Source organism: Chionomys nivalis, chromosome 9 (assembly GCF_950005125.1).
Source record: "Chionomys nivalis chromosome 9, mChiNiv1.1, whole genome shotgun sequence".
NCBI classification, from domain to species: domain Eukaryota; kingdom Metazoa; phylum Chordata; class Mammalia; order Rodentia; family Cricetidae; genus Chionomys; species Chionomys nivalis.
In genome coordinates, this window is record NC_080094.1 from 38557755 (window position 1) to 38582356 (window position 24602).

General features: G+C 40.1%; 3 protein-coding genes across 3 annotated transcripts; all 3 read left to right on the plus strand.

Annotated features, from left to right (window-relative positions):
- Positions 1–400: 400 nt before the first annotated feature.
- On the plus strand, positions 401–7451 carry LOC130881258 (uncharacterized). The gene is made up of 2 exons (XM_057780725.1): positions 401–705; positions 7225–7451. Exon 2 carries the CDS (start codon positions 7246–7248, stop codon positions 7423–7425), a length of 180 nt encoding a protein of 59 aa, XP_057636708.1. The 5' UTR covers positions 401–705; positions 7225–7245; the 3' UTR covers positions 7426–7451.
- A 5347-nt stretch (positions 7452–12798) lies between these two features.
- On the plus strand, positions 12799–12965 carry LOC130881259 (uncharacterized). Its single transcript, XM_057780726.1, has one exon. It carries the CDS (start codon positions 12799–12801, stop codon positions 12949–12951), a length of 153 nt encoding a protein of 50 aa, XP_057636709.1. The 3' UTR covers positions 12952–12965.
- A 185-nt stretch (positions 12966–13150) lies between these two features.
- Mkks (MKKS centrosomal shuttling protein) lies at positions 13151–22496 on the plus strand. Its single transcript, XM_057780724.1, has 4 exons — positions 13151–14143; positions 16761–16936; positions 18296–18406; positions 20509–22496. Exons 1-4 carry the CDS (start codon positions 13162–13164, stop codon positions 20944–20946), a joined length of 1707 nt encoding a protein of 568 aa, XP_057636707.1. The 5' UTR covers positions 13151–13161; the 3' UTR covers positions 20947–22496.
- Positions 22497–24602: the final 2106 nt, after the last annotated feature.

The following is a 24602-nucleotide window of genomic DNA, read 5'->3' on the forward strand; positions in this document are numbered from 1 at the left end:
GTGGCTTTCACAATGCCAGAGAAAAGCTAATTGAAAGTATGCTTCAACATAACGTTATAATAGTTCGGGTGGCCCGAGAGAGCAAAAGATTTATCCCCAAAGTAGAAAAAAATAACGGCAAGAGCACGGAATTTAACCAGTCAGTGCCGGCACTGAGCTGGAGACTCTCGACTTCTGCCTAAATGGGCACCAAGACTGGGCGGAAGCTTCCTGCCCGGCGTCCTGCACTGACTGCGCATGCCCACTCTCCGACGTCCCTCGGAGACTGTAGGGCGGGGCCACATTCTGCACCCTGAGAGAGGTGGGAATTGAGACGGAGTGACAAAAGAAGGCGCTTTGTGATTGGTCAGAGGTCGAAAAGCAGCCAATCAGGGTGACTTCTTCATTCATTCCAAAAATACCTGGCAAGAAAGCAGAAGGTCGCAAAGTCTGTCGCCGCCTTGATGCTGCGATGCGGTTTTTAAACGTTTTCACTTTTAGTAGTTTGCAGAGACAAAGACACTCGGGGACGGCCGCAGTTGGCATTAGCCCGAGCGTCCAGCAAATACCGGAAGAGAGGGCGGGACGCGCGGAGCTGCGCATGCGCCTTCCTGTCTCTCTGGGCCAAGGGAGCGGGAGTTTGCAGTGTGTGCTTTCCTAGCCTGGGTCTGCACTCCGGTGGCGGCGACGGCGGCCTAGCCGCGAAGTGCAACTGCTGGTGGGCAGGTGAGAGCGCCCGAGACGCCAGTGGAGAAGCCACCGTGCGCTCCCGCTGCGAGTCCCCACACACGCGAAGGTCGCGGGTGGCCTCGGCCAAGGGTATTTGGGGGCGGGGATACCCGGAAGCAGCTGGCCACGGAGAGGCCCCAAGGCCGGCTTTGAATGTTGTTTCAGGACGTGATTATCCGATGATTATGCGAGTGTGGGTAGCCAGGAGTGTCCAGTACCAGGTAGAGTTGGAATAAAGCTTCCTAAAGCCACCTGTGCGGTGAACTGGACGGAGAAGCTTCCCTGGGAAATAGTCGGGGTCACCTGCGCTGTCGCTTTCCACCTGCAGCCCAGAACTAACTCCTCCACGGGAAGGGTGCCGGTACACCCGGGGCTGTCGGTACGTGGGGGCGTCCCCGAAACGCCACACTGGAGCATAGAGCTGGTAGCATGGTCGTGTCAACTTTGAGAAAGCAGAAACAGCACTCGGACTTGTGACTATATACTGGAGATCCAAGCACATCTGACATGAGCGGAGGTTATGTTTATCCTCCTGGATCCTTTTTGATGTTCGAGGGAAAATGTTTTTGATTAATATCGTCTGCTTTTGCGTTGTGTATATGTGTGTGACACTATTGCATACATCAGTGATCCGGACTGGGAGGGTTCTTACCACCATTCTATGAATAACAGTTTAGTGATAAGTCCTAGAGAGTAATGAAGAGGGGGAGGAAAGCCAAGTTTTAGATTAAGTGCTTAGAGCAAGGCTCTCCGGAGAACGGACACCCGAAAGAAGAGTTGAAGCTCAAGAATTGTGAAAGAAATGCCAGGCCCATAATACTACAAGAGCCAGAAATTGAATCTTTTCCCCCCTCCCTTTTGGTTTTTCGAGAGAGGATTTATCTGTGTAGCCCTGGCTGTCCTGGAACTCTGAAGACCAGGCTGGCCTCAAAGTCAGAGAGCTCTCCTCCTGCCGCTGCTTCTAGAGTGCTGGTATTAAAGGTGTGCACCATCACTGCCCAGCTCAGATATTGAATCTTTAAGATACACTTTACTTAGAGTTGCTGACAACTTGAGAAAGCAGAGCGTTGATACCCTGGGGAAATAAACGACCTTAACTGCTTAAAACAAGCACAGAGGCAGTTGTCGGTCTAGACCTCAGTCACGTGGTTAGCCAGTTTCTGAGACTTGGATCTCTCAACCTCTTGCACTTTTCCTCATTGTCTGGACATCTGACCCAGGCACTTCATAGAACTGAGTCTGATGGGTGTCTGTTGATACCAGTCCTCTTATCCCAGTCATCGCCTGACTTGAAGAGTTCACTCCAAATAAACAACCACTAACAGTTTGTGTGTGAGGTGGTCCGAAGGTTGTGGGTTACTGTTGCTTACTGGTTTGTATGTAATAGGCTAGTAATAACATGTTGGAGATTATGACACAAATGTCCTCTGCTATGAAATAGAAAGTTGCCCCTACTCCTTTCCTATCCTAATGAGCCATGCTGTGAGGACTAAGAAAGCGAGATTCCCTAGTAACTGTTCTACAGTGAGGATAAAGTAGAGGAACATAACAAGTGGCTGTTAACTAACCGTGAATATTGACTGGAAAACGCTGGGATCAATTCAGAGGAAACAGAGAAGTGTGGTTTTGAAAAATCAGGAGACTTGTGTTGTAGACTGTTAGTTTGAACTATGCAAAGATGTGTTACATTTGTTTATGCTATATTTGTTTAATTATGCAAAGATGTGTTACTCTTTTTACCTTGCCTGCCTAAGGCACCTGATTGGGCTAATTTAAAAAACTGAACGGCCAGTATCTAGGTAGTAGAGGGATAGGTGGAACTGGTAGGCAGAGAGAATAAGGAAGAAGAGAGAACAAGGGAAAAAGAAGAAACCTGGGGCCAGCTAGGCAGCCACCAGCCAGACACAGAGAGTAAAACATACAGAAAGAAAGGTAAATAAGCCCCAAAGCAAAGCATAGGTGAAGAGAAACAGTTTAATTAAAGTTATAAGAGCTAGTGGGACAAGCATAAGCTTAAGTCGAGCCTTCATACCTAATTATAAATTTCTGTATCGTGATTTGGAAGCTGGTTGGTGGCCCAAAAGAAAGCCTGCTACAGACTTGAATTAGGTTTTTGTTTTTGCTCCTATAAGGTGTTCAATCATAGACTATTAAAATCACCACCTTCTAAATTTGTTCTTGACTTGGAGGACAAGCACCATCCCTTATTCACCGTGGTAGTTTCCCTAGTCTAGTAGTATTACCAGCATGTGTGGACAGTCAGGGGTATTTGAAGAAAAGTAACTGCACGTACACCTCAAGTGAAAATTGATGTCAACACTGGAGACATTTGGATCAATACAGTATTTTCCTAATTGTGTAAACTATAAGCAAAAGATTAGTACATGATCACATTGCTCAAGCAGGCATTTCTGGAGGGGCTACTTTCATGTATTAGAAGTCATGCTGATGCACCAGTAACAGCCGCAATGTATTGAGCACTTACCCATGCTCACACTATAGTGTTGTAAATATGTATGATAATTTTTATGATGTGATAGGCTATGAGATTAAGGCAGGAACCGATTTTCCCAAGATGTTAATTGGTTTGTGATGCAAGTTTAAGGACATTTGCTCAAAGCCTTTGTTCTTGTCCAACATTTTGAAGTGCAGATCAGGTATCAGGACTGTCAACTCTAATCACTTGGTAACTGACTTTATTAACTGTCACCAGAGAAGCATACGTGGCATCTACTCTGTGTTTGCTGCTTTTCTGTGCGTGACAAGTTCTCTTATTTCCTTCACAGCTTACCTGACTTACATACTCCACCGTTAGCTATCTTGTAACTTCTTACATTCTGACTATAGGCACATACACCCCACCCCACCCCCAAACAAGAGCCCTCGAAACTACAAAACCTATTCTTGAGAATCTGGATATTTTTCTTTTGTCTAACATCCATGAATTGGAGGCGAGCCTGGGTTATATATGACACTGTCTCAAAAAAGGCTGGGGGACATCCTCCCTTTTCAGATGACCAAATAAGACTGCTAATAAAACTACCTGCACGGAGTTCAGGCTGTTTCTGGTATGTTAATTTCAATACAGTGTTTTGATGTGGAAGTCATCGTTACTCTCTGCCAGTGGTAGGGACAAGAAGTGGCTCCCTAAGACAGTGTACTTACAAAGAGGATCCAGGGAAGATTTGAACCCCAGGCAGTAGGAGTCCACAGCTCATTCCCTTAAGTCACGGCTTTATCATACATTCTTACTAACCTGATTTACTCTAGTCTTGAAAAACCAGTCAGTAGAAACTAAATCTCGATGGCCTTTGTGTATTTTTATGAGATTAAACTTCGACCCTGTAGTCTAAAATGTCACTGCAGTCTTGCAGGCAAACAGAAACATGGCTTCCCATTTCTCTGTGTATGTTTAGGAGTACAGAGACTTTTGGAGGTCACTCAAACTGTAGCTCTCCAACTTCAGCTTTAGGACTTCCTGGGAATTGTAAATGTTTCTAGACACCACCCTGGAGTTTCTACTTCATAGGTCAGGGCAGTCTGAGAATTTACCTTCCTTCCTTCCTTCCTTCCTTCCTTCCTTCCTTCCTTCCTTCCTTCCTTCCTTCCTTCCTTTTTTTTTTTTTATGATTTTTCGAGACAGGGTTTCTCTGTAGCCTGTCCTGGAACTAGCTCTCGTAGACCAGACTGGCCTCGAACTCACAGAGATCCACCTGCTTCTGCCTCCTGAGTGTTGGAATTAAAGTCGTGCTCCACTACCACCCAGGGAGTTACATACAAGTACTTGCGAGCTACCTATGAGGGTGCTGGGACCCAAATTCAGTCCTCTTCAAGACCCATCTTTCCGTCCATATTTTTCTTTCCCCGCCCACCTCCACAAACAAAATCCAGACATAACAGCAGTCCGGAAAGAAAAAAGGATTTTGTTACTGTTGTTGACTCGTTGATTTGCCTTTGTTTGTTTTTATTAGTTTTGAGATAGAGTTTCATATAGCCCGGGCTATTTGCTATTTTGCTGAAGGATGGATGCCCTTGAACAGTGCTATCTCTTGTGGTTCCTAGTCCTGAGATTATAGGCTTTGGTTCTTTACAGTGGAGAAAAATGGTCGCAAGCATGCAGAGGAAGATGACCCTTCTAAGTGGTAGGTGAAAACAGAAGAGAAGGACCAATGGTGTTAGAGCTGACAGTGTGGTAGCAAATGAGACTGGACCATAGGTAACTGTTTCCTTATTTTAGACAGTAGGGAAGGTTAAGATGAGAGTTGGAATGAGGACATTTTTTTAAACTGGACAAGAAATTCAGGGTATTAATATCCCATAACTATCATTCTCTAGCCAATAAGTTATTTACAAAAGCAAGTAGAAGGAAATGAAAATCTCAAAAACAATGAAGGGTAGAAATTGACCCTTTGAAAATTAGCAGATTTGGGGCAGAGAGCCAAGCAAATGAACATTTAATCTAGAGCAGTCTACGTGATTTCCAACTCCTCTCCCCCACCAGTCCCAGAGTCAGATGATAATCAGGATAATTATAACGCAGATATAATATCAGGTGGTAATCAGGAAAAGCAGTGAAAGGACGGACCTGGGAGACCTCGGAGACTTCTAATCCACCATATTCTTCCTGGCGAATCACAGACTGCCGGGAGCCTGTCACCTGGCAGCCACTACTCAGTTTATAACACCATCTTGTAAGGGTTTCAGTATTGTCCACTTTTCATTATAAATACACTGAATGGTAAAGATTAGAAAAGACCGTAAAATTCTCATAATGTATCAACTTTTAACATTTGCTGAAAGAAGATAAATTTCCTGACTTAGATGTTGACTGAGCTGTCCTTGAACAATTGAGAAAGGAGTAGGATTATATGAAGTGGAAACTATAGAACTCAGTTGTGAACCATTGGTTCATCAGGAGTTGAAGTTTGGGGTGTGTGTGTGTGTGTGTGTGTGTGTGTGTTTTACAAGACTAGAAAAGTCTAATAAAATTGGTGCCATTTTAGGAGATATGTCTAGAAAATGTGCAGAAAAGGCAAACCATTGTTCTCTTTACCATTCTGGGCAGATTAGGCATGAGTACAATATGCATTCATTTTCTTTAAGCCTGTACATATGAGGCATCTCGTAGTGTTTTGATAATGTATGTGTTACACAATGAATTAGGTTGCACATAGCTGTCTCTTCAAACGTCATGTTTTTTTTTATGATGAAAACTTTCAGAATCCTTTCCTCTAGGCTTTTTGCAGTTGTACCTGGTGCCTACACTGAGGACCAAGCTTGAACTGTTGTTTAAATTGAAAATTACAAGGACTATTTTTACAAAGACTAAATTTTTAAAAGAATTATTCAAGTCAATGATTGGAATTCAGAAATAAGGAATTCAATATCCAACATCAGCATTTTCATTAAAGACATGAAGTTATATAACTGTCAAACATCCTAAACACAAGATCTGGGTTAGTTAATTTTAGCATCCTAGCTGATGTTCTCTCCATGACTATGTTGCACTTTGTGCAAGTGCTGTTTTTCATGTACTTTAAGCAGAATGAACTCCTTACACTGTGCCTGAAGCACCAGCAGATGGCGCCCAGGAAGCCTCAAAGGCAAAATACAAATCTCCTGTTAAAAAAATTAAAATTTATATAAAAAACGTCTGTATTCAAATTGTTAATGAAAAATAACCACATAATTATTTTAATGGACAGAAATAAGATAGTCTGATATATCTTTCTAGAACCCAAGTGTTTGGGATATTTTTTCTCCATCTGCCACCAAGAAATATTTTAGCTTAGGATATAACAATTGCAGAAAACCTAACAAAAGTCTTCCTGGGAAAGACTTTTAAAATCTTTTACTACAGAAGAGAAGAGAAGGTAATTGCCATCATTCATAGAAATAAAATAAATTTTTAAAAAATTGGGGTCTGTATCTCATTCCTTTCCTTTTGTAGCCCTTAGGTGTAGTTAGCCACATACTATAGCAAGGTAGAGGTATATCATTCAGCCGTGCTCTTCCGTAGTAAGAACAAGCTAAAGTTAACGTAGCTAATCTAAACTGAATGAATGATACACCTGTGCCCTGGTTAGGGCAAGTAGCACGAGACCATTGTCAACCTCTGTAGTCCATGAGAGGTTCAGAACACTCTGAGGAGTTCACTTCATCGCATTCTGGAAATTCTAGGTCAGTGCCCCCAAGCAAGAGCTCATTCTTGAAAAATTGCTTCATAGTTTTTTCAGTGTGTGTCGTAGAGGTTGCCTTCAGCATATGTCTGCACTGCATGTGTGCTCAATGCCGAAAACCTGGGTGTTGGAACCCCTCAAATTGGAGTTACAGGTGGTTGTGGGCTGCTTTATAGTTGCTGGGAACTCTTAACCACAGAGGTATCTCTGTAGCCTGTGAGAGAACTTTATTGAAGTGTAGTATATTGTTTGTATTTGTAGGCATGATTTAAGACTGTTTATGTTTTGCATTTTGGTTAATTTTAATTTTTTTCCTTTAAATGTAATCTTTTCGTAGGTGTGCTGATGTCAACAGACTATGAGCTTTCAGAACCTCTGGAGAGAATACAAAGTTCTGATTGTTATGGTACCTTTAATTGGATTCATACATTTGGGGTGGCACAAAATCAAAAGCAGCCCTGTCTTCCAAATTCCTAAGGACGATACCACTGAGCCAGATAGTCTTGGACTTTCAAGTCAACCAAGGAGCCAAACGTAGCTGAAGTAGCAGCTTGCAGTTTTCAGGTAAGTTTCATTAAATCTGATCAACCGTTTGTTAATTTCCAGTACAGTAAACTTAATTTTATAGCACTCTGGCAAAAAAAAAAAAAAACTAAATTGAAAAGTTATGCTTTTGTTAAGTTGAAAAGTTATGTTTTTGTTAAGATATACTCAAAAACTCATTTTTAAGAAAAAAGATATAATTTCAAAATAATTTTCTGTGTGTAGAAATCGCTGAATTCAAGAGGGTGTGATTATGTATAGTTCATGTCTATAATCCGCCATCCATAATTCCAAAATCTGAAAAGTTTTAAAAAGCAAAACATTTGTGACACTCCTTTAACAGCAAAACTTGATTTTAACTGACATGAAGCAATGGGAAGTATTTTTTCCACTTAATTCATAACTTTAGGTTCTCTGCAGAAGTGCCTTTCGTGATGAGTGCTGTGTTGATTGTGGTCTGCACTAACTTTTTCATTACTTATTTATTTATATGGTCCAAGAAATTCTGAAGGATGAAACTCACTGGCTCCAAGGGTCCATGTAAAAAATTACAACTCTGTAATTGTCTCACTCAAGTTCCAGTTGGGCCTGAAACTGAGAGCAATCCTCCCGTCTCAGCCTCCCAACTGCAATTATAGGTGTGAGCTATCATGTCAACACCGTTTTTTTCTAATATGTCTTTTCTTACCTTGAGTTAAGAAATATGCTGTAAATTCTGGCGTAAGGCCGTGGTTTTAGGGATTTAGGAGAACCTCAGTGCAGTTTTACTCATTTAAAGAGGATTGATATCCTAACTTGCCATAAAACTGATCATCGCACCGGGTGTGGTGACGCACGCCTTTAATCCCAGCATTGGTGAGGCAGAGGTAGGCGGATCTCCGTGAGTTCAAGGCCTGCTGGTTGAGGAGCCAGTACTATTACCACAGAGAAACCCTGGCTCAAAAAAAAAAAAAAAAAAAGATCATTGGTGCCGGTGCCTATAATCCTCTGGATTCTGAGGCAAGGGGATTAGGAGTTGAGAGCAGCCTAGCTGTATAGTGACCCTGCCTCGACAATAGCAACAAAAATTTATTTTATATCAAGATTTTATTTTTAAATGTCATAAGGTCAAAAATAAAGAGCATGATTTAAAATACTAGGTAATGTTTTTGGTATGAAAAGTTGAGTAGCAAAACAAATACTAGGAACTTGACAATCTAAAATATAGCCTTAGGGATAATCTTTGTATTATAAAATTTATATGTATTTAAAAGGATTTGTTGGGGGGTGGGGCTGTGTGTACTCACGCCACTTGTATGTTAGTGCCTGCAAAGGCCAGAAGGTGACAGAATTCCCAGACCTGGAGTTACAGGCAACTGTGAATCATTTTGAGTTCTCTGAAAAGAGCAACAAGTACCCTTGCTGTGGGATAATACTCTTGTACACTATAAAGATTTCTCACTCATATTGGTTTAATAAAATGCTGATTGGCCAGTAGCCAGACGGGAAGTATGGGGGGGAACCAGACTAAGAATTATGGGAAGAGGAAAGGCAGAGGCACAGTCACCAGCCAGAAGCAGAGAAAGTAAGATGAAAATGACTCACTGAAAAAAGGTACCAAGCCACGTAGCTAAACATGCAAGAATTATGGTTTAATTTAAATTGTAAGAGCTAGTGTTAATAATTAGTCTGAGCTAATAGGCCAAACAGTTATAATGTAAGCCTCTATGTGTTTCTTTGGGACTAAACGGCTGAGGGACCAGGCAGGACAGAAAGTTCTGTCTACATACCCAGCTTCTATGCAGAAAGGCTTTTCATGGGTAAGAAAAGGGAGTTAGATTTATTAGATGCTTGATATTTATAGGTAAGTTCTTCCAGATTGCTGCAAGACCATTTAGGGTGTATGTGTAGAACTTTAAATTTTATAGACGTGATCTATAGTCAGACTTTAAGAGAAAATATATTTTCTTGCTCAAAAATTAAGTACTAAAGCCAAGAAAAGAAAGTATTTCCTAAAATGTTAGTGAACATAGTAAGAAATCTTAGATACCAATGAGCAGTAGGTGATTTGAGAGGGCAGGGTGTGGTGGCCCACACCTGTAATCCCAGAATTTAGGAGACTAAAGCAGAAGGATTGCAAGTTCAAAAGCACCTTGCACTACATAGTAATAAAACCTTGTCTCCAAAGAAATACAAGAAACCAAACAAAATTGAAGCCAACACTGCTAGATAGGCCAAGAGAATTAAGTATTTAAATTGGTTTAGGATAGGTGAAAGTTAAAGCCGAGTTCACAGTATGTTAAACATTCTAAATAAGCAAAGCTCATGAAAACAAGTGCTGTGTCAGTCCATTGATAGTTTTTATTTTGTAAAAAGTTTCAAACATTATGAGAAAAGAAAGGGTAGAAACTAGACCCTCTGAGTACACATTAACACGTAGCAGAATTGTGATTCTGTCTTGGTTTGGGAGCAGTGCTAAGGTTTGAAACCAGAGCCTTACACATGTTATAAGTGATTTACCAGTGAGCTAGGCACCTTTTTCCTCATCCTTTTCTTTCAACTGATAGAAGACTTTAAACCCTTTCTGTATTTTTAATGGTAATAGTAAACATCCAAACTACTACAGTAGGACCAACATTTGCTGACCACACTGAGAAAACTAACAGGAACTCTTTACTATGACTTCATGACCAGTTCCTGATCATATTTTTGAATTTATCTTTTAAAGTCAACAACAGAATAAAAAACTGAGTTTTTTAGCATCTAGATCCAGACAAGCACACATTTGGTGAATGATTATTTGTTTCTGCAGGAGTACATTGCCCCTCATCTACTTTGTTGAAAATCTCCCACATTGTGAATTTAGTGGATTGCATCTGTTTCTGTAAACTAGGAGTTAGAACAAAAGCCCACTTTCAGTTTTTGTTGTTGCTTTGTTTTGAAGAGTACTTGTAGATAGGTTTGGTACATGCCTTAGACAATTCCATTGCTTAGATCAGTTTGGCTTGGTGAGAGGTGTTTTATCCACTTATCCAAACTAATCTTGCTGACCCAAGATTAGTTTACTTATGCAAAATTCAGTTCAAGTGGCAAACGTGATTAGTACATTCCTGAAAATCATTATTTAATAATTAGGTAAACCTTTGTTTTTATGACACCAGGCCTCAACAGATAAAATCCATAAATTCAATTTCTTATACATCATTCTTAAGACATCAGAATGTCATGCCTCAAGGCATGCACTTTAGTGTCTTACATAGACTACTAATGCACTTCTGCTTCTCTGTTCGTATGTGGTAACATTGTGTGATACTTAGAATTTAAAATTGAATTGCAAAGCTTGAGCTCCTTTTCTCTTTGTCATTGAGCATATTCTTAGTTGTTTTTTTTTTTTTAAATTGGCATTGACCAACAGTTTAGAGAGCATTAGTTGACTAGGGGTTTGAAAAAGATTGACTAGTAAATGAAACTATAAAATTAACTCTGACTTTAACCAAGTCTTTAAAGCATAGTTTGCATACTAATACAGTTGTTTCACTGATTGATTCAACTAAATCTGGACTGTACTAATGAGTTTCTACTGTAGGAATGCTCACAACTGCTAATTTCCTTTCTTTTCCTGTTGCTTTAACACATATCCTGACACACTTAAGAAGGGAACTTTTTTGGGGGTTTTGTTCTGTTTTGCTTTTGATTCACAGTTCCAAGTTGTGGAATTGTGGGGGAAGTCAAGGTGGCAGGACCTCGAAGTGACTGGGCTCATCTTCACAGTCACTGAATGGAATTGGTGCCAGTTCTCAGATCACTCTCTACACATCGTCTAGAATCCTCTCCTTAGGGACTCGTGCACCCACAGTGTGCAAGTCTTCTACTAATTGAGTAATTGCCCTCACTGAGTTTCTATCACTGATTCTAGAATGTGTCAGGTGAGCAGTGAAACCAACCATCACAGCTGTCCTGTTGTCAGGTGTTCACAGACAGGATTTGATTTAAATGCAGTCCTGTCTGAGCATAGTTTCAAAGCAGAATAAAACAGTTGAAAAATAAAAATTTGTTTTTACGATCACAAGAGAACAAAGCCTTTTTTTTGTTTTTCCTAATGGAAAAATATTTTTTTTCATATATTATGATCACAGTTTTCCCTCCTTCATCTCCTTCCAGATCCTTCTTACTACCCCACCTTTCCAAATCAAGGCTTTCTCTCAAAACAAACAAGGAAAAGAAAGAAAAAGACGAAAACAAGCAAGCAATGTACAAGAAACACATGCAGAGACATACACAAGTAAAACCATAAAAACACAAAATCAAAAACCATAATATCCAAACAAAAGACCAATAAGGTTAAGAAATGCAATATGAGACAAAAAAAAAAAACCTCCAATAAAACCTATGAGTTTTTTTTTTTGTTATGTTGTCCATCTGCTGACCATGGAGCCTGCCTTTATGTATTGTTTGTATACTCAGTGAAACAAGGAGAAACTAATTTTTCCTTTGAAAGCAGTTGTCAAGTGGAACTAACTTCTGGGTTAGGAATGGAGGCTTATGTCTACTTCCCCATCTTAGCACTGGGACTCCATTTGTTTTGGACCTGTATATGGTGCCCCAATTGATGTGATTTTGTGTGTTCCAGACCTGCTATGTAAGACACTGCTTCCTTGGAATCATCCATCACCCTGGCTCTTAAAATCATTCCACCTCCTCTTCCTCAATGCTGAGGTGGGAGGGTTTGATGATTTCCCATTTAGGACCAAGTGTTCTGAGGTCTCTCATTCTCTGGTTTCTACTAGTTCTCTTCTCCTGCAGGAGGAAGCTTCTCTGATGGTGGCTGAGAACTGCACTAATACGAGTATAGCAGAATGTCATTTTATTGCCATGATCTTTTAGCAGAATAATTAGGTTTTCCTCTAGGTCCAGTATCTTTCTGGTCTCAGGTTATTGGCCACTTTGGCAATGTCAGACATAAGTTCCATCTCATGAAATGGGCCTCAAATCTAATTTTATAGTGGTTGGTTACTCCAGCATCTGTGCCACTGTTGCACCAGCGTATCCTGCAGGAAGATCACTATTGTAGGTAGCTGGGATGGTGTTTACTTTTCTCTTCTGGAGTTATAGAGTACCTAGTACCATGACTATTAGTAAGGGTGAAAAATAAACTTAGATTTATAATGTGTTGTTTATTTTCTGGAAGCAAAAGTATGAAGTCCATTGGTTTCCCTTTCTCACTTCCAGTATGCTTGTGATAGTTAAGATCCTTTTCTAAAAATGGAGCAGAATATTAGAATGATTAAATTTGCTGCCTATGAAATACTTTGGAATTATTCTTCTAAATTTTTTTAATTTCTTATAGAAAGAAGCAACTTTGAATCTGAACTTGCTAATAAAAGAAGAAATGAAAAACCCCAGTTGGATTAGAAAGAACTGGCTTCTTGTGGCCGGGGTGACTTTTGTAGGTGTCCATCTTGGAACATATTTTATGCAGAGAGCTGCAAAAGAGTCTGTGAGGTCTCAGTCCAGAGACAAACAAAAGAATATTGAAGAATGAAGCAAAATAAATACTTGGAATTATTAATGTTATTAAATTAATGTCTACTGGTTATTGTCTGTAAACCACTTGATTTTTGTAGCTGGCAATGCTGAATACAGACTCCCGTTCGTGAAAAAATGTTTTTAATGTTAAAACACATGACAGTGCAATAAATGAAAAACATGTGAACAAAATAAAGCTACCTGTACAGGTTCCACCTGAAGCAGGATGTCTCGTTTCGAAGCTAAGAAGCCATCGCTGTGTAAAACGGAACCATTGACAAGTGAGAGAGTCAGGTCCACACTTTCTGTCTTAAAAGGAACCCTAGTGTCATGCTATGGCCCTTCAGGGAGGCTGAAGCAGCTGCACAATGGCTTGGGAGGCAGTGTGTGTACCACCTCACAGTCCTCAGCCCTGCTTCGCAACCTTTCAGTCACCCATCCCGTACTGAAGGTCCTAACAGCGGCTGTGCAGAATCATGTGTCCTGCTTCAGTGACTGTGGCCTATTCACAGCCATTCTGTGCTGTAACCTGATTGAAAATACTCAGAGGATAGGCTTGACACCCACGAAGGTTATTAAGTTACATAAGGACCTCCTGAGTTTCTGCACAACTTATCTCAAGTCTGAAGCCTGTAGTTGTCGAATCCCAGTTGATTTCAGTAGTGCACATGTCCTCCTTGGTTTGGTCCACAGTATCTTAACCAGCAAACCTGCCTGTATGCTCACCAGAAAGGAAACAGATCACATCAGTGCTTTGCTTTTGAAAGCTTTTTTGCTCACAATTCCAGAAAGTGCAGAAGACCGAATCATTTTAGGGAAGAGTATAATTGTTCCCTTAAAGGGCCAAGGAGTTACAGATTCCACTGTATTACCTGGACTGCTCATTGAAATGTCAGAAGTTCAATTAAGGAGATTACCCACCTGGAAGTCAAGTGCCCTCAAGGTGGCGCTCTTCTGTGTGTCTTTATCAGGAGATTTTTCTAATGCTGGAGAAGGAACTGTGGTGGTCCCTTACCAAGTGTCCCTGGAGAATGCAGTTTTAGAGCAGTTGCTTAATCTGGGAAGGCAGCTAGTCAGTGACCATGTAGGTCTTGTCCTGTGCCAAAAAGTTATACACCCATCTTTGAAACAGTTCTTCAGTGAGCATCACATTATTGCCATTGACAGAGTTGGAGTGACTCTGATGGAACCCCTGAGCGAAGTCACAGGTAAAAACTTCTCTTGGCTTTTGTACATTAAAGCTAATAGATCATCCTCCCTTTCCGAGCAGAGAACTTTGGTTTCTGTCACTGTTTATACCTTGAAAATATTTAGAAGCCACAAACCTTATAGCATTTGACTCGTCTCTGGCAGCAAAAGTTGTTTCAAAGATCTCTTCCCAGCTTTTTCAACCCAAGTGTAGTCTGTTATGATCTAACCCTTAGTGTTTTATAGGCAGTCGAGAAGTCTAACATAATAATGTCTTTAATATTGTACACACAATTTTTAAAATTGACAGAGCTTTTAAATCCTGTTATATTCATCTTCATTTTTATCATAACTCCAAGAAATTCCCGTACTTCTGCTCAAATAGTTGTTCCTAATTTGGGAGGCAGGTATATGTTATACATGTTTGACATTTACCAAAACTACGTGTAGCTAGGTTCTTTTGAACCAAGAGTATCTTTTACAATCACTGTTTCTAACATGTCTGGTCCTCAGGCATTTAAAATCATTTGATGGATTGATATCTACAATAACAATCACAAACTTAGCAGACTAAACACACATATGTGGTCAGGAAAAAGGTTGAAGAGTCCATTATGTGAGCCACTTCTCAAGTCAGTGTCCTGTAACTACAGTGACAAAATCAGGAATTGTCAGTTACATCCATATTGACTGTGATGGTTGCTTTTTGTTTAACAAGGTCCAGCTATGTTGTTGGACTAGTCTCCAAGTGCTGACCCTAAGGGAACCACTTGAGTCTCCCAAATAGCTACAACTATATGGTACCTGCCTTGTGATTCTCAACTTAATGAACTATTAAAGTTCAGTAGTATGGCAAACGTTGGATACTGTCAGCCAAATGATTATCAAAATGAAAGTTACTAGGAACATTGGAGTAATTATTTGGAATTCATTCTTGGTATCGTAGGACAGACCTAAATTGTGTACTGATTTGCGTTGGTCTGGCTGTTTCCAGCCTAACATATACTAGGTATTCTGGATTTGGTAAGTTAAAGTTTGAAACATTTTCCCATAACACCATTGTTGTAAATGGCACTGGTTTTCTGCACTAGTCCAGTTTTGTGACTTAGCTCAGATACCTAGAACACACCATGAAAATTATGACTAGAGTTTTCTAGTCTGTGAACAAGGTGGCACATACCTAATACCAGCACTTGGAAGAGGCAGGAGGATCAAGATCCTCACTCCTCCACTGCATAGCAAGTTTAAGGACAGCCTGGACTACATGAAAGTATATTTAAAAAAAAAAAAAAAAAAACTGGCCTCCAAAAAAGTGAGTCGCTACAAGTTACAGTTTTGATATGCAAGTGTTAAATGTTACTTCTTACATTTACTTAGAAATTGGTGTAGATTCCTATATAACTTAACTATACTAAGAGATTTTGCTAATACCCAAATCAACTCTATTTGCATTTTAACTTGTGGTTTATGTAATTTCCCCCATGATAGTGAAAGGATAAGCAAATAGAAATAAGAAGACAAGAAAAGTAAAATGAGTATGTCATATTCTTTATTTTGGCACTTGCATATCTATTTACATTTTTGTAAAAGCTCTTAGGCAAAGAGTGTGTGTGTCCTAGAGTTCCCAAAGAAAAATGAATTTTTTAAAAAAGGACTTTTCCACTCTTTTCAAATTAATGAGGTTCTCCTTAACGTGTGGTGTTTGATCTCTAGGCTTTCAGGGATCCTGAACTTCCTTAAAATATAGGTAATTTTGTCGTGTGCCTTTTCCAGAGAGTACAAAATAACTTTGAACAGATGTTCAGATAGGTCTGTAAGATTGGGAGTGTAGCAGTGGTAGAGCATCTGCCTAACATGAGCGTGACTCTGGGTTTAATGCCTAACAATACGCACACACACATACATGCACGCACAAGTGAATAAATACTATCAGTCTGCCTACCTAATTAAATTTACTGAACCAGAAAGGCCTGACCACTGTGCGTGGCATTATTCCCTGGGCAGGAATTTCTAGATGGTATAAAGTTGAGAAGACAAGCTAAGCACTAGTATACATGCACACATCCCTCTGTTGCCTGATTGTGGTAAGAATAGCCGCTTTGAGCTACTGCTGCTGTGACTTCTCTACTGTAATGAACTTTAACCTGGAACTGTGGTCCAGAATAGCCCTTACTCCCTGTTGATAGAGTGTTTTTTGTTTTGTTTTGTTTTAATTTTATTTATTATGTATATAGTGTTCTGGGCACCAGATCTCATTATAGATGGGTGTGAGCCATCATGTGGTTGCTGGGAATTGAACTCAGGACCTCCGGAACAGCAGTCAGTTCTCTTAACCTCTGAGCCATCTCTCCAGCCCCTTGATGGAGTGTTTATCACGGCAATAGATAGGCAGCTATGACAAAGTTCATCAACCAAAAGCGCCTACACAAGCAAAGAGCATCATTTAATAGCAGAATATGAACTTCAAAGATCTAAAATGTGTTTTATTACTTTATCCTGTATTTCATATTTTAAATGATAAGCTTTAAGCTTTGGTGAGCGGTTTTATACTAGCTAGGAATTTTGTTGATATTTATTCATTTTAAGAGTTCCATCTGTGCTTATACAGTTTATATTTTCTATACTTTACAAAAATAGGAGCAACGCCTATTGGTTCCCTAAACACAATAGCTTCTACTACTTATGGAAGTGTGAAAGATTTGCACTCTGCAAGATTTGGCTCCAAACACTTTTTCCATCTTATTCCTCATGAGGCAACTGTCTGCAGCTTGCTTCTCTGCAGTAGAAATGACACCGCCTGGGAGGAGCTGAAGGTAGGTGGATTTCCAGGGCCTACAGCATGGATGAAACAGTGCACAGCAAGGTTGAGGGCTGTGTTGTTTTTCACAATTTTTCATAGTTTCCACTGATATAATAAGTCACAAAGGGTCAGAAGTAGGGTCTGGAGGTACAGCTCAAGAGTGGAGCTTGGCACAGACAAGATCCACTCTGAGCACCCGAGGAGGGAAGAGGAAAGGCAACGGCTCAAAGAAGCTAATTTAGTTGGCTGCTATAGTAAACTTGGAGTATATTGTACGTTATCATTTCTGCTCTTTATAAGAAACCTAAAGGTTCTTGATGTGAAGTTTTCCTAAGAAATTATTTGAGTTGCCTACGTCATCCAACCTTTTGACTTGATGCCACATTGCCATCTACAAATGTGTTGCTGCATTCATAGCTCTTCTGGGAAGCATGTAACCCATACACCACAGGTTGATCATGCCTGGCCTGTGTGTACTGCTGTTAATGTGTATGAATAATTGACTCAGAAAGTGAATTTCCCAGTCACCTACTTTCTAGTAGTGTTTATTGTTTTCTGCAAGTTTTATATAAGGGAACTGACAATATACAGGACTGATTGTTAGTTTAAAGATTCATATATGCTTAAAAATTTATCCTTAGTAAATCAGATTTGCATGTTTTTTACTTACTATTGCTTGGTGCTATAAACAGACTTTATAACATTTGTACAACTTCCTTGTTAGATTTGGATTTTAACAGAAGGACCAGCAAACCTCATTGTCACTGATGTTTTTAGGCTGTGCAAAGTCGATGTGAAAGAAATATTAATCTAATTCCGTGAAAACAGATATATGACTTAAAAGTCTCTCTTCATTCTCTAATCCTTATCGGAAATGTTTATTAGTCACCTTACTATTTTGCTAAAATCAATTTTGTTCATTATGAATTGAAATCTGGACCTTTTGCACTACTGAGATACCTGAGCAGGTAAAAGCACTCAATACCAGGCCTAATGACGTGAGTGCAGTTCCCCGGGGTCACATGATGGAAGAAGAGAACTGACTCCCACAAGTTGTCCTCGAAGCTCTACACCTTCCGTAACACATTTGCAAACTGACCCCCTCTACACACACAGAATCAAAAATAGAGCCTTTTCATATTTAAAAATCCAAGTTGGATGACTTGGGTTCAATTTCTAGAACCCAAACAGTGGAAAGAAATGTCAGACTCCCACAAGTTGCCCTCTGACCTCCACTCATGTGTCCTGGCATGCACCTTTCCCTACACACAGAGAATTAAAAATTGAAACTATGTCTCTGTAAGTTACTATGAGAGAGTGTAGAGTTCACATACCAGGGTGAGATCCTGATTCTGATGTGTTTCTAACTTAGCTGGCATGTCAGACGGCACTGCATGTCTTACAGCTAACAATCAAGGAACCATGGGTATTATTGGGAGGTGGCTGTACGGAAACACACTTGGCTGCTCATATCAGACACAAGGTAAGTTTGACATTCTCCTTGCATTACTTAAGTTTTCAGCTGTTTTTGTTTTGTGAGACAATGGCCAAATTAGGATACCAACAAGCTTTGATACTTTTCAAAACTCAGATAATGTAGTGGAAAATATTTTAGGAAAGTAATACTTATAAATACAAGGTGCTGAGTTGATTGTATTGGTTATCGTGAATCTAACCTAGCAACTGGCCTGTTCTTTGAGCATTATCTATATTTATTGCATGTTGAAGCTGACATTCTGTTATTGGAAGTTCTGAAATTCAGCAGCATCCAATGTTGTAATGCTCACAACAAAAGGACTGAGGTTCAAAATATGTATAATACTTTCTGGAGCATCAAGAGAAGAGCCAACTTCATGGATTACACATTTCCCAAGGATCCAATTTCACATTTACTATTTACTTTGTGTGTGCATGCACGCATGCATGTATGTGTGCATTCATACATGGATTCATACATGCCATGACACCTACATGTGGAAGTCAGAGGACAACTTTCATGTGTGGATTCCAAGTATGGAATGCATGTTGTTGTCAGGCTGAGTGACAAGCCCGTTTACCCACTGATCCAGCTCTCAGACTGTCATGACAATTTTTAAATGGGTATCTGCCTAGATCCTACTAACTCTGCTATCTAGACTTCTCTTTAGTCTCCATTTACTGAAAGTTGTTAGATAAATGCATTATAGGTCTGATCAGTTATTTCATAATCCTAGCCTACTTTGTTTGAAAGTAGATACAAAAAGATAAACATGTTCCCCACATATTCCTGGTTGACCAGCTCCTGAGAGACCCTACATAATTTCCAGAGCGTAACTGCACCTAGAAAGACATTGAATATTTTTACAGGCATAATCCTGTCACCTTTCCCAGATCACTGCACATGCATTTGAAGATAAAACCAATTCCTGAGAAGTTATTAAACTATACTTTATAAAAAACAAATTTCCAGCCAATCTAATGATAATCAGTGGGTGATAATGTGATCTACAAATAAGATTGAATGCATAGAAAAAAGTTTTGGAGGAAAGAAATATCTTAAGTAGGTTTTAGAAGAAACAGGACAGTATCGAACGGTGGGAGAAATGTATAATATAAATGATGTCATCTGACTTTTAAGTCTGGTTTCAGAAGAAGATAGGAACTGTTTACAAAGAGCAAAGATATGGGTTCTTTAACCATAATTCAGTTCATAGCTTGCTTATTCCCAATTCTATTTTAAGACGTTTCCATGGAGCTGGGGAGGTTGCTCTAGGTAAAGCATTTGCTAGGTAAGCAGGAGGACCTGAGTCCTGCAGCCATGTAAGAATCCTAGCTCGGGGAGGAGGAGACAAGAGAATCCCTGATGCTCCCTGGCCAGCCAGCCAGCATAGCCAGTCGGGGAGCTCCTCATTCAGTGGGAGACCTTGTCTCAAAACTGCAAAGTAGAGAACAAGAGACAAAGGTATCTGACCTTGACCTTTGGCCTCCACATGTGAACATTGTTTTCTCTCTCCCTCCCTTCTTTCTTCTCCCTCTCCCTTTCTCCTTTTTTTCCCTACGCCCAGAATAATTTAGGATATTGGAACTAAAAGGAGGTTTAAAGTCTAAATATCTTTTGATTAAATTGAAGAATCTTCATTTTTCAAACATTGAAATGAAAATTACACATATCCCTAAATGATGTCTTAATTGTAATTTTGCAGTATAATTTTAAGCAGCTCTCAAGCATTTAGCTGATATAATAAGTACTTTATTTGGGACATTAGTCTTTAGTAATTTTGCTCTATATGCATGTTTTTTTGTTTTGTTTTGCTAATCCTATAATCTGCATTGTCCTTTATATACTGAAGGAGGTGCCACCAGTCAGCCATTTAGAATAAACTGATAAAAGGGTCTGTTCCTTCATTCTGGTTACGTGACTGGGAATATACATTGTTACTCTGGCCAACCAGGTTGACTCACACAGGCCAATCAGCATTGTTGCCAGATCTAAGGAAATGAAGGTGAATAACCTTTTGAACAAGGTTTTGATAAAGTATCATGTTTTTGTGAAGCATTTTTATATCAGTTGACCTGTCTGTTTTCACTGGCCTTATTCCTCTTTAGGTTCATAATAAGGCAGACGACATTGTCAGAGAGGATGGTTATTCTCGAGCGGAACTCCTGATTGTGGCTGAAGCATTCTGCAGTGCTCTAGAATCCGCTGCTGGCTCTTTGGAACACGATGGCGGTGAAATCCTCATTGACATGAAGTATGGACACTTTTGGTCAGGTCAAGCGACTTCTGCTTTTGTTAACTGGCCAGATATGCTGTCACGCTGTGGCTGTGGCTTGTACAACAGCCAGGAAGGACTCAGCTGGTCTTCCTTAAGAAGCACCTATCACCCTTTTGCACCACAAACCTGCCTGTCACAGGCAGCTGTGGACTCAGCCAACAACTTGATTGTGGACTGTTTCACTGCCAAGCTTAGTGGCCTGCAGGTGGCTGTGGAGACAGCCAATTTGATTTTAGATCTTTCGTATGTCATTGAAGATAGAAACTAACATAAGAGAATGGTATATTTATGTTATTAAAGAAGTTCAGATGTCTAAAGAAAAAAATGGTTGTTCTCTCCCAATGGCCTGTTCTGTCTAGGTGGAGATATGATTTATAAAAATGTAAGGAAAGACATGAATGTGAAATAGAAATGTATAGACTGATAGTAATTCTTGATGTCTTTGCTTTGTCACCATCGTACCACATCTGGTGTTCGTACCATGCATTTATGTTTGGAGGTTTGTAAATACTAAAGATAGTGTGTCACCTTAAAATATGGGAGTTGCTCCAATAAAGGGTGACCCTGAACCTTTCCCACTAGCAAGGTAGTAGTCTTCCCTTTTCATGGAAGCCATTGTTCATACGCATTTAGCTTTTCATAAAACTTGATACTTTCCTTGGTGTAACATTGTTGGCTTATTTTAAATATTGTGAAATTTTGTTAGGATGTTTTAATAAAATCATTTGTGTTCCCTAAAACTACATATAACCTATAATAGAAAATGCTGGAAATATAGCTAAGCATAGGTAACATGTTCTTGCAATCTCAACTACTTGGGAGGTTAATACAGGAGGAGCATTGATACTGTCATACCTGAGGCCTAGGCAGCAGTAGGACCCTTTTCCGAAGTAGAAGACAACACTTCTCTAATACTTGAAGAAAATGATCCAAATTCAGATGGCAAAACATGGCATAAGAATTCTTGATGAAAATAATTTCAAAAAAGCTCATTCTAGCAGAAACAAATGACAAAAAAAATTAATCACAAGCACATTGTGATTAAAAGTAAGATTGAGGAGCAAGAGAGATGGCTCAGCAGTTAAGACCACTGCTTGCTCTTCCGAGGTCCTGGGTTCAGTTCCCATCACCCACATGGCAACTCACAGCCTTCTGTAACTCCAATTCCAGGAGATCTTTTTCTGACCTCCACAGGCACCAGGCGGGCACATGGTGTACAGAGATCCATGCAGGCAAACTTTACTCATACATATAAATAAAATAATTATAAAGTAAGATTGTGACCTGAGTATTGCCTTAGGGGTTACATCAGCACACATAGAGGAACCACTGATAGCTACAAAAAAAAATAAAATAAAATAAAATAAAAAATAAAAAAAATTAAAAAAAAAAGAGGAAGAGGAAGAGGTAGTGTACAAGAGAAAGAAATGTGTGACAGTGTCCTGGGCTTTTTTCAGAGTTCACAGGACATAGAATTACTGGAGCGAGAGGGTCCATCAGGATTAACATCTTACTAATCAAAAGAAATTAAGAGTTGGAGCAGGAAGAAAGAGAAGAGCTAAAGCTAATATTAAAAGGACTTTTCAGTGATTGGTCTCAGGGCTATCTCACTGGTACTGTGTTAGGAAATCTGTTTGTTAGTTATAGACCAACACTGCACTGTAGTGAAATAGTTTGTTCAAGGTCCTTCAACTGCACATTTTTAGTTTCTTTGGATAAAAGTTTGTTTTTGACCTTACTAGTTTGCATAAAGTATATAGATATATTTTCATGGTAGAAGTATAATGTATTTTTTATTAAATTAAGTAATTTAGTTTTTCCAGCCTGATTACAGTTTACTATCACTCCTCTCCTTCCTGTCCCTCCTCCCAACATTTATTACTTGCCCCCAAGCACTCCCTCTTTTCTTCAGAAAACAGGAGTCCTCCCTTGTATGTCAACCAGCCATAGCATGTCAAGTTTCATTAAGACTAAGCACCTCCTCTCATATTAAACCTAGACAAGGTAACCCAGAAGGAGGAAAGGGTCCTCAAAGCAGGCAACAGTGAAGGAACTCAAGAAAAACAGAAAGGTGGTGAATATATAACCGAATGAGGGGACTGTGTTCCATCTCCAGTAAGCAACAGAACTCAGCAGCGTTGACCTCATGGTTCTGGAGTTAAAGAAGTAAGGGGCTATGGCATTTCCTTCCATGATGAAGGAAAGCCGCTGAGGTTGGTCATATGTCAGGGTTGTCCCTGGGTAGAGACCTAAGAGAGGCTGTTTTGGGAAACTATGAAGTTGAATCCCTGATTGCCTTGGAGACCCCAAGATATTGAAGATACCCGAGGCGTGGGATACCTGCTGAGGAGAGCTGCTATGGGGAGTGGAACCAGCACAAGAGAAAGAAATGTGTTGCAGTCAACAAAGCTGAAGTGAATTGGAGATCTGCAGAGCATTTTGGCATCAAACATTGAAATGTAGAGTTTAGAGTTTGCCCAGCTGGTTTTTGGTCTTGCTTTAGTCCAGTATTTCCTCACTATGCTCCTTTCCCTATATTTTGAAATGGTAGAGTGTATCTTGTGGCGTTATATATTGGAAGTATGTGATCTGGTTTTTGTTTTGTTTTTATTTTATAGGGGATTACAGTTAAGAGATTACATGAATTGCAAAGTATCAGAAGAGACTTTAAACTTTGAACTTTTATACACTGTTGAATCCAGAGTCATAGAATACTATGAGAACGAAAGTTATGTTTTAATCTTTCAATACTATGCCTAAGAGATCCACGAAACCAAAATGCCTCTAACCAGTAACACTCCTGCCCAAGGACATATACTTTCTGAAATCCTGGAAACAACTATTTATGGGCCATAACAAGCCACATGTTTCACTCCCCTGAACAAGTTTGTTTGACCCAACTACACCTGTTATGATTTTTGGCTCTTTAAGAGACAAGCCACACCCACTCCCTCCCCCATCCACTGAGGCGGGCTGATCTCCAGCTTCCGGCCTGAGCTCGCCCTCTCTTCCGTCTTCCTCTCGGAGAGGCAGCTTCGCTCCTGTCTCTCTTCCCCCTCCTCGCCACCTCCCCTTCTCTGTCTCTCTCCTTTCTCTTCTCCTTCTTCCCCCACTCTCTCTCCCCTCTAAGTATCCAATTCTATTCGGTACGATATGTCTGTCCATGTGCCTTCTACCCACCGCCTGCTCACACCCCCGGGCTCGCTGAGACCAGCCCGCCCGGGACCAGCCAGGGACCAGCCACCACTTGGGAACCAGCAGCGGTCTCTGCCTGGGACTAGCTGCTCTGTGGGCCCGCCGCCTTCTGCCGCTGGGGATCTTGCAGCATTTTTAACAACACCAAATGTACTTGATCACATAAAGGTAGGAGGATCACAGGCAGGAAGTTACCAGGATGTATACTTGCCCTGATTGGACCTGATGGGGAAGATGGTGGCCCTATGGTTTTGCCTTTTTAAGCCCCTGCAAAATGTGACTTTTGGCCATTTTCTGGGAACCCAGGAATGGATCTGGCCAGATTACATCCTCTTAGCCAGTATTTAATTAAAGCTTACTTCAAAGTTGGCTCAAACATTGTGGTAATGGTCTTATTCTCAACCACCGGGATTAATAATACCTGCTGAGGAAAGCTGCGCTCAGTAAGTGCAATCAGCTCAGGAAAAATAAGTGTGTTGCCACCAACAAAGCTGAAAGGAGTTGGAGATCTGAAGAGCACTTTGACAATAGACATGGAGACGCAGAGTTTAGAGTTTGCCCAGCTGGTTTTCAGTCTTTCTTTGGTCCAGTATATCAAGTATTAAATGTTTTCCTTTATAAGTGTTGCTAAGGTCATGGTGTTTACAGCAATAGAAACCGTAACTAAGACAGTCTCCTTTGCTGGACACACATCTCCAAATTGTGTGCATGTGACTCTTGATGACTAAC